Source organism: Oratosquilla oratoria, chromosome 27 (assembly GCF_046742065.1).
Source record: "Oratosquilla oratoria isolate Oo_2021 chromosome 27, ASM4674206v1, whole genome shotgun sequence".
In the NCBI taxonomy this organism is placed as follows: Eukaryota; Metazoa; Arthropoda; class Malacostraca; order Stomatopoda; family Squillidae; genus Oratosquilla; species Oratosquilla oratoria.
In genome coordinates this window covers 39,340,034-39,350,033 of record NC_134803.1, presented here as the reverse complement: position 1 = coordinate 39,350,033, position 10,000 = coordinate 39,340,034, and the positions used below count along the sequence as shown (strand labels likewise).

The 10,000-nt window shown below is 50.3% G+C and overlaps 1 protein-coding gene across 7 annotated transcripts in view; it reads left to right on the top strand.

The window, feature by feature from the left end:
• The window catches only part of LOC143039982 (uncharacterized), a 448,187-nt gene that overhangs the window by 340,836 nt on the left and 97,351 nt on the right, over positions 1 to 10,000 (top strand). For all 7 annotated transcript variants that reach the window (XR_012967682.1, XM_076210488.1, XM_076210487.1 and 4 more), the window contains one exon: positions 2,128 to 4,272. Coding sequence is in view for 6 of the 7 variants with exons in the window: in XM_076210487.1 (XP_076066602.1) it covers positions 2,128 to 4,272 (2,145 nt within the window). In the remaining variant the exon portion in view is untranslated. The remainder of the gene's footprint in view (positions 1 to 2,127; positions 4,273 to 10,000) is intronic.

Below are 10,000 nucleotides of genomic sequence, written 5' to 3'. Positions count from 1 at the left end.
ACTGTCCTTGTTCCTTTGTAACATGTATATATTACCTATGTATTCCTATCACTATGTACTTGTTGCACTGAAGATGTAATATACGAAAGCGCTCTGCTTCGTTAGTTTTCTTTTCCAAGTGGTCTACTTTGCACATATATATATATATATATATATATAATATATATATATATATATATATATATATATGTTGTCACTTGGTAACAGGATGAGGTTATGGTTTAACGCCATCTCTCTGTGGCCACCCTCAGGCTGACCAGAATCGCTTGGTTTGAACCAGAAAAAAAAAATTGTTACGTAAAGTTTGGTTCCGAGTTAGCGAGATCTGAGTTGACTTCGGAGGAGGATTTCCATAAAGCGCCGCTGGAGACCTTTGTGGGCGGCGACGGACTCTCCAGGATCTCCGAAGAGCCAGCAGAAGCTTTCGAAGGGATCTACAAGGATTGGGAACCGTACTCGGTTTTGAGTGTCCCACTTTTCTCAAATCCTCTGAGGTATACCGTGGGAGTAGTTAGTGGATGCAGGGCGAGTTCATTCAGTGAAATAGTAGATTTCCTAGGGGGTACAGAAACAGCAGAGACTCGAAGTAGGAATCTGCGCCTGGTGGGCATGCATGATGGACATAGGACGGAATATTTTCCTCTGCTCTCGTCTTCAAATTCCGTTAACAGGCTCGCCTCTTTCTGGAGGTGCAGTCCAGACGGGTTGGCTCTCGGTCACCGGGATGGGCCCAAGATCTCTCTCTCTCTCTCTAAATCTGTCTATCTATCTATCTATCTATCTATCTATCTATCTATCTATCATCTCTCCTTTCTCTCTCTATGTCCTCTCTCTCTCTCTCTCTCTCTCTCTCTCTCTCTCTCTCTCTCTAACTCTATCTATCTCTCTATCTATCTCTCTATCATCTCTCCTTTCTCTCTCTCTCTCTCTCTCTCTCTGTCCTCTCTCTCTCTCTCCTCTCTCTCTCTCTCCTCTCTCTCTCTCTCTCTCTCTCTCTCTCTCTCTCCTCTCTCTCTCTCTCTCTCTCTCTCCTATCTCACTCTCGCTCTCTCTCGCTCTCTCTCTCTCGCTCCTCTCCTCTCCTCTCTCTCCTCTTCTCTCTCCTATCTCTCTCACCTTTCATCTCTCTCACCTTTCAATCTCTCTCACCTTTCATCTCTCTCACCTTTCATCTGTCTTTCTCTCATGTCTTTCTCTCTCTCTCCTCCTCCTCTCTCTCTCCTCTCTCATCTCTCTCTCTCCTCTCTCACCTCTCTCTCTCACTCTCTCATCTCTCTCATCTCTCTCATATCTCTCACCTCTCTCTCTCTCTCGACTCTCTCCTCTCTCTCTCCTCTCTCTCTCCTCTCTCTCTCCTCTCTCTCTCCTCTCTCTCCTCTCTCTCCTCTCTCTCCTCTCTCTCCTCTCTCGTCTCTCTCCTCTCTCCTTTCTCCTCTCTCCTCTCTCCTCTCTCTCCTCTCGCTCGTAACATAAGGAGAGCATGTAACCGGCGACTGCTCACCTTCTCTTCTTACGAATACAACACAGACAATAGGACCGTGTTTCCTTCTAGGGAGATCTATGGGAGGGCCGAAGACCGTTACGGACTCCTATGGGACTCGAGGTAGCAATTGTTATTCGGAAACGGCATTACGGAAGCCAAGGGATGCCTTAAGGTAGTAATAGATGATACCATTCAGACGAGATAGCTCGTCGAGATAACTGCTAAACCCCTGTTGGGGCTAGAGCAGGGGTGGACAAACTTTTCAGTGCAAGGACCACGTTCAGAAATTTACCATTTTAAAGGGTCGCATAGTATATTGAGTAAAAACAATAATAATGATAAATGTATATATTGATCAATATTTTAAAGTAGAAACTTCACACAAAACACGTTTATTTGAAAAACAAAGTAAATTAATTAAAAAGAAGAAACAAAATATTATTTGATAACGTAAGTATATGACTTGATCTTGGAAGGTCTCGTGAAAACCTTTGGTGGGGCCCGCGAGCCGGAGTTTGCTCACCCCTGTTGGGTCTAGAGTTCCCCCAAAGCCGAATAATATTGTTTGACTTTAGCCAGAATAGATTCCTCAGAGTCGCAACAGACTGAAGTATGTTGACATTTTTTTCTTGTTTTTCTTGCAGGGTTATGGAGGTGGCGGGAGAGGCCGCAGGGGTGGAGCTCGTCGGCTACTCGGCCAATAAGGGACTCACGCTCCTTCGCCAGCCTACCGAGAGCTCGACGAGCCAAGACAAACCCCCGGCAGGAACCTCGTCTCCTGTCAGGACCTTGAAGCGCCTCTTGAGTCCGTCGAAGAGGAGGAAGGCGCTCCCCTGCCAGGAAGCCAAGCAGAGGAGCAACCCGACCCACAACGGAGCCGCCGGCCACACGGACACACCCCCTCCCCCTGCTCTCCCTTCTGCTGTAGACACTGACGAGGGCGACAGCTCCTCGGTCAGCGGCGGCTGTGGCCTGCCGGACACCCTCGCCAGTTTCAAGGACAAGGTTCGTCTCGTCAGCTTCCGTCGGTCGCGTAGCTTTACGCTGGAGCCGTCGAGGCGCGACCCGTTCGAGGACGAGCCGGATCCAACGACGGAGGCCGAAGTGGCGGGCGTGGCCCTCTCCGGTGCCGAAGAGCGCCGCAGCCGGAGCACTAGCAGACGGCGGCAGCGGCTGTGTCGATGTGGCCGTGATATGTGCCACAACAAACACCGTCACAGCCAGAGTTCGTGTAGCAAGTGTCACGGGTGCCCCGCCAGCAGCAGTAGCAGTAGCAGCAAGGAGTCTGAGACCGTGGTGCGGTGGTGCCGGCACGGCCTCCTCAGGGACGATTGCGCGGAGTGCGAGACTCGCAGGCGGAGTTCGAGGTGCAGCTGCGGGCTGGGCCTCGATGCGAGGGGCTTGGAGCACGATGGGCGTGGGGACCTCGGGCACAGTGCAAAGAGCGCTCCTTCGGGTGAGGTGAGGGCGGGCCAATACGCTTACGAGTCCCGAACCTTGAAGACGTCACGTGAGCTAAAAATGGAGCGGGAGAGACTGAGACGAGAACGTATGGCGCGGATAGACGCAGATAACGGTGGAGGGGGAGGTGGTGGTCGTGGTGGTGGTGGTGACGGGGGTGTTGGTGGTGGTGGGAGTGGTGGCACCGGTGGGGTTGGCAGTGATGGCACAGACACGTCGCGGGCATCTCGCTCGGGGCGCCTCAACCACGCCCTGAGCGACCCCTTCAATTATCACCCGAGGCCCTTCGGCGATACCTCCTTCGGCGATCCCCTGGGTCGCCGGAGCATTTTGGAGGAGGCTGAGGCGCGGTTGAGGAGCCCTCAGTGCTCGGCCGACGTCTTCACGCAGTTCCGTCGGGAAAGAACGGTGCCGACGAAGAGCCTGTCCGGAGATTCGGCCGATGTGTTTACGGCTTTCTTTAAGCAGAGCCAAGACCACTTCTCGACTCTGCTGGAGGAGAAAGCCTTCACGCACATCCCGCCGCCGGCAGGCTTTGGGAGCACCAACGGCAACACGTCATCCTCAACGACGTCTTCCTCATCCTCTTCTTGTACGTCCTCCAGGCCGCGTCCGTCTACGCTTTTGGCGTCCATCACGAGGGACATGGACAGGGAGTTCCCCGTCACCCTTCGGCACCGTCGGCAGCACTTTATGACTCAGAGCCGAAGTTCTAGTGGAGTCTTCGCCCTGAGCCGGGAGAGTCGAAGTCTGGACGACGAATTGGAGAGCGCCTTCATGAACCGCCGAAGCAAGAGTGCCAGCAGGACGCCGACAGACCGCAACTCCAACAACAATAATAACAACCGAACCTCTGCCACAACTTCCGAGGGGGAGGACGAGGAGGAAGAGGAAGAAGAGGAAGAAGAGGAGGTTGAGGGTGAGAACGAGGAGCTGACTCTGAAGGGGGCAAGCGACGCCCTTCCAGACAGCCCCTTGAGTCCTCCGAGTCCCTTCCAGCACCCCTTCTTCAGACACCACCTGGGCCTCGGACGCTTCAGCTTGATAGAGCCCAACTTGGCCCGCGACCCAGCGTGGTCCCGGTTTTCTGGGTTCGGGATGCCTAGACTCAACCCTCTTCTGTCCTCCGCCCCCGGTCTTCCCACCCACGCCCGCTCCCGGAGCCAGGGTACGGCCATGGAGGCTGTCGTCGTTACACAGCCCAACGGTGTGAGTGGTGGAGGCAACGTCGGTGGCGACGGTGGAAAGGGCAGTAGTACTAACGGACAGTACCACATGACGTCTACTCGCAGCGTGGTTCAGTACTGCAACGACAGCAACCGGTACCAGTAAGTACCAGATTTATTTTGTTCGTTACCTTATTTTGTGTAGGTACAGTGTCGTCAAATACTCTACCCTTCTATCTATTCCTAGGCTGCTTCAGAGCCTTCGGAAAAGTATGACTAAATTTCGAGTTTCGCTAATTTCGAGTTTCGCAAATTTCAAGTTTTGCAAATTTCGATTTTTGTGAATTTTGAGTTTCGCTAATTTCGAGTTTTGCAAAATTTGAGTTTCGCGAATTTCGGGTTTCGCAAATTTCGAGTTTCGCGAATTTCGGGTTTCGCGAATTTCAAGTTTCGCGAATTTCGAGTTTCACGAATTTCGAGTTTTTTTATTTTCGAGTTTCGCGAATTCGAGTCTCGAGAAATTTCTAATTAACCTAATTTTAAAATCACAAAATTGGCCATTAATGGCGTAATTACTGATATAAACACGGGAGCTGTACTTCCACTTTATATGCATATATATATATATATATATATATATATATATATATATGTATATATATATATATGTATAGTAATTTACCAAGAGAAATTTCAAAAGTCATTCCAATTCTTTAAAGAAAAAGGGTAAGGGGATAAAGTTTCTTTGGATAAGGATCGGGAACTTGTTCCCCGGAAATAGACCCAGTAATTAAGAGTCTCCCTTCCCTCTTGTACCTCCTTCGTGATTGAAATAAGATCCGGAGCGGGCGAGGTCACGGGCTGAGGTGCCGGGGAAGTGGGTCGGGTCCTGAGTTGGGTGACCAGATTTAGCATAATTATGCTAAACTTAGCGTATTACCCCATAAAATTGTGCTATGTTAATAAAAAGATATAACAACAACCGACCGTATTAAGGGGAACGAATGATTCAATATTATGTTTGCCAATCTAGCATAATTTCAATTTCTACCAAGCATATTCCTGTTATAGAAATGTCGTCACCGGAGGCGTCGGGTGATGGTTACCGGAAGAATGGAGGAAGAGGAGGAGGAGGAGGAGGAGGAGGAGGAGGAGGAGGAGGAGGAGGAGGAAGGAACAACGAGGAGGAGAAAGGAGGAGGAGGAAGAGGAGGAGGAGGAGGAGGAGGAGGAGGAAAGAGGAGGAAGGAAAGAGGAGGAAGGAAAGAGAAGGAGGAAAGAGGAATGGGAGGCAGGGAGGGACTGTGTGGCGTTGGAAGATCTTTGAGTAGGAGGTTTAAAGGAAGTGAGGCAGAACGTAAAATCTCAACTGTACTTTACGGATAGTGACGCATAGACAGGGAAGTAGTTCAATTAGGTAAGGTTAGGTCAGATTGTGCTGCAATAACAAAGTTACCCACCAGATACACGAAACAAATAGAAATGGCCTAAAACTTTTGTACCCGAAACAAAAAGAAAAAATGTACAGGTCTTTAATGTTTTGAAATTAATTTATAACATCAGATTTGAAAATATTTTCACAAAATCAGAGAAGAAACAACGTTCTCAAACTGTCAAGACGAAGATTTAATGTTAATGTAGGTAGAAATAATGTCGTCAACTGCGCTTTCAATGGAATAAACTGCTCCTTAAAGTAGCAGAATAGAATGCAGTTAGAGTATTCAATTAGATGAACAATGTAGCAATATGGATCCCTGTGTGTGTGTGTGTGTGTGTGTGTGTGTGTGTGTGTGTGTGTGTGTGTGTGTGTGTGTGTGTGTGTGTGTGTGTGTGTGTGTGTGTGTGTGTGTGTGTGTGTGTGTGTGTGTGTGTGTGTGTGTGTGTGTGTGTGTGTGTGTGTGTGTGTGTGTGTGTGTGTGTGTGTGTGTGTGTGTGTGTGATTTTAACTTGTGTATGTTTTCCTAGCATCCGCACTCATCATGGGACAAAAGATCCGTCAGTATTCAAACTTCCCCATTGTTATCCATTCATTGTAATTTGAGTTGTGCATCAAGGCCGTCGTACCTACTATAGTTGGTGAGTCTCCAAAAGAGAGAGGGAAAGGGAAGGTGTAGCGGGGGGTGGAGGTGGGGAGGAATGAAGGGTATTGTTAATAGTTTTGGTTTATTTAGACGTGAGCAACATGGCAAAACACTCCACTTTTTGCACGATGGCCTTTTTGTGTTACGTGTGTCATCCCTCACACCCTTCTCTTCTTCACCAACAGCTTTCCATATTTTACTCCCTCCTCTGGTGTGTGTTGTGTGTGTGTGTGTGTGTGTGTGTGTGTGTGTGTGTGTGTGTGTGTGTGTGTGTGTGTGTGTGTGTGTGTGTGTGTGTGTGTGTGTGTGTGTGTGTGTTTGTCTGTGTGCGTGTGTTTGTGTGTGTGTGTTTGTGTGTGTGTGTCTGTGTGTGTGATTCACAATGGTCTTGGATCACGTGTTGGACTCGTGATCGACAGATATTAACCTCCCGAAAGAGAGCTCAGAGCTCATATATGACCAATCCATGGGTAATGCTGTGACCTTACACGCACACACACACACACACATCCAGCTCCCCACCCACGAGAGTTGAAGTAACGACTCGCAGCGTAGTGATACTGAAAGTATTTCAGCCCTGGGCGGGATTCGAACCCGGACCGCCGTATTGGTAGCCGGGAACTGTGTGTGTGTGTGTGTGTGTGTGTGTGTGTGTGTGTGTGTGTGTGTGTGTGTGTGTGTGTGTGTGTGTGTGTGTGTGTGTGTGTGCGTGTGCGCGTGTGTGTGCGTGCACGCGTGTATTTCTGAATACATTAAGATAATTCCTCACAAGAAAATTATTCAAGCAGCAGCTAAGATGACAATGCTCTTCAACTGCTTTTCTTAGAATTGTGGTGATTTTTTTTTTCTTTTCTTTATGTTGAGGGAATTGCCTCAACGTCTTCGGTTTCTTTACTCAACCAATCCTGTGGAGGTTTGTTTTCCCTCAGCTGAATAGAACCGCCTGACGCCAGGCAGAATAAACGTGCAAGTCGAGTCAGGTACTCAAAAGGCGCTAGTTCCGGTCATCGTTTTCTTGCAGAAATGGAAAAATAAAGAATATTACAGAGGAGAAAAGAAATGTGCCTGGAAGTGGATAGTTAAAGAACCTCATTCTCACTCACCTCCTCCTCCTCCTCCTCCTCCTCCTCCTCCTCCTCCTCCTCCTCCTCCTCCTCCTCCTCCTCCTCCTCCTCCTCCTCCTCCTCCTCCTCCTCCTCCTCCTCCCCTCTCCCCTCCTCCTCCCCTCTCCCCTCCTCCTCCCCTCTCCCCTTCTCCTCCCCTCCCCTCTCCCCTCCTCCTCCCCTCTCCCCCTCCTCCTCCCCTCCCCCACCTCCCTCCTCCTCCCCTCTCCCCTCCTCCCCTCTTCCCTCCTCCTCCCCTCTTCCCTCCTCCTCCCCTCTCCCCTCCTCCCTTCCCCTCTCCCCTCCTCCTCCCCTCTTCCCTCCTCCTCCCCTCTTCCCTCCTCCTCCCCCTCCTCCCCCTCTCCCCTCCTCCTCCCCCTCTCCCCTCCTCCCCCTCTCCCCTCCTCCCCCTCTCCCCTCCTCCTCCCCCTCTCCCCTCCTCCTCCCCCTCTCCCCTCCTCCTCCCCCTCTCCCCTCCTCCTCCCCCTCTCCCCTCCTCCTCCCCCTCTCCCCTCCTCCTCCTCTCTCCCTCCTCCCCTCTCCCCTCCTCCTTCCTCTCCCCTCCTCCTCCCCTCTCCCCTCCTCCTCCCCTCTCCCCTCCTCCTCCCGTCTCCCACTCCTCCCCTCTTCCCCTTCTCCTCCCCCTCTCCCCTCCTCCTCCCCTCTCCCTCCTCCTCCCCCTCTCCCCTCCCCATCCCCTCTCCCCTCCCCATCCCCTCTCCCCTCCTCATCCCCCCTCCCCTCTCCCCTCCTCCTCCCTCTCCCCTCCTCCTCCACCTCTCCCCTCCTCCTCCCCCTCTCCCCTCCTCCCCTCTCCCCTCCCCCTCCCCTCTCCCCTCCTCCTCCCCTCTCCCCTCCTCCTCCCTCTCTCCCCTCCTCATCCCCTCTCCCCTTCTTCCCCTCTCCCTTTCTCCTCCCCTCTCCCCTTCTCCTCCCCTCTCCCCTTCTCCTCCCCTCTCCTCTTCCCCTCTCCTCCTCCCACTCCTCTCACTCCTCCTACTCCTCCCCCTCCTCTCACTCCTCCTACTCCTCCCCCTCCTCTCCCCTCTTCTTCCCTCCCTTTCGCCTCCTCTCTCTTCCCCTCTCCCCTCCTCCCAGTCCTCCTTTCCTTTGCCTTCCCCCACTTCTTTTTTTGCCCCTCTTTCCTCTCCTTCCTCTCCTCCCCCTCCTCTTCCTTTCTTTCCCCTTTTGCCTCTCTTCTCATTCCTCCCCCTCTTCTTTCTCCTCCCCCTCACCTTCCTCGTCCTCTTGTCTATCTTCCCTCTCTTCCCTCTTTTCCCTCTCTTCCCTTGTCCATTTCTTGGATTCAGGAAAGGGGTCTGAGTCCTTTGCAAAGGCGAGTCATTTTCCTGCAAGAATTAAAAAAAAATCTTATCCCGCGGAGTGCTTACTTAGAGGAGAGCCTCGCCCTTCACTTTTTTGTCCTGTGGAAGGATTCTGCAGATTTTTCAAGGGGGAGGGGGTTAGTTCTTGTTGGAGAGAGAAAAAAAATACTATGAAAAATCATTTAGGTTTCACAGTCCTTCGTATTTTCTCAGTTCCCTTAGAGGGAACGGAGAAAGAGACGAAGACGAAGAATGAAACCTTTTTTTTTTCCAGTAAGATTCGTTTGTTTTGTACTGGAATATGCTGAGGACTGGAAGCTCATTTCCAGTGCTAGATTTACGTGTTTTTGAATTTAGGCCAGAAATCTTCAACATCAAAAGGCTTCTCTACTACACCTTAGGCTGAGGCACCTCAACTTAAACTCTCTGGAAAAACGAAGAGTGCGGGGTAATCTAATTGAGGTATTCAAATGGGTAAAGGATTTTAACTAGGGTGATACAGGTAAGGTCATCATATTAAGACACCAGGGCAAGACTTGTAGTAATGGATTTAAATTGGACAGATTTAGTTCTAAGAAGGAAATAGGCAAGAACTGTTTTACCAACAGAATGGTTAACGAATGGAATAGAATTGGTAACCATGTAGTGACTTCTGCAACAATTGGTTGTTGTAAGAGAAAATTATATTATATTATTGATAGGTATGGCAGGTGGTAAAGGACATGGAACTGCTTAGTATAGGCCCTATGGTCTTTTGCAGTCTACTCCATTCTAAGCTAGTATGTTCACTCCTTATCTCTTTCCTTCTTGTCGTCTTTTTTCTTTGTCGGCGGACTTCTCTTTCCAATTTCCTCTTTCACACTTCTTCGTCATGTTCTTCTTGGGTGCCCTTGTGTTTGGCGGGAGAAGGATGACGTGGCTATTTATCCTCTTGAACGAGTTGATGGATGGATGGAGAGAGGGATGGAGAGATGGAAGGATAGATGAATAGCTTCATCCTCGCCTTCCAACGACCGAGAGAAGAGATGAGCGTATTTATTTGTTTGTTTATTTATTTATAAATTTGTTTTGTTTATTTATTTGATGTATGCTTTTTAATGCATCTTATTCACTGCCGTGAACACGAGCCGACCAAAGCGGGACCAGGTAGGCTCGTTTCACATATCGCCTTTTCGCCGTGCGCCGTCCACGACACGACGTCGTCCTCTCAAATAACCAGGACTATCTATGGTCACTTTCACGCGTCACGACCACGACCGGGTGTAAAAGCGTCCATAGACACCCACGGTTATTTGAGAGTACGACGTCGTGTCGTGGACGGCGCACGGCGAAAAGTCGATACGTGTGAAAGAGTCGTACTTGGGGGTATCCGGGGGTGTCCA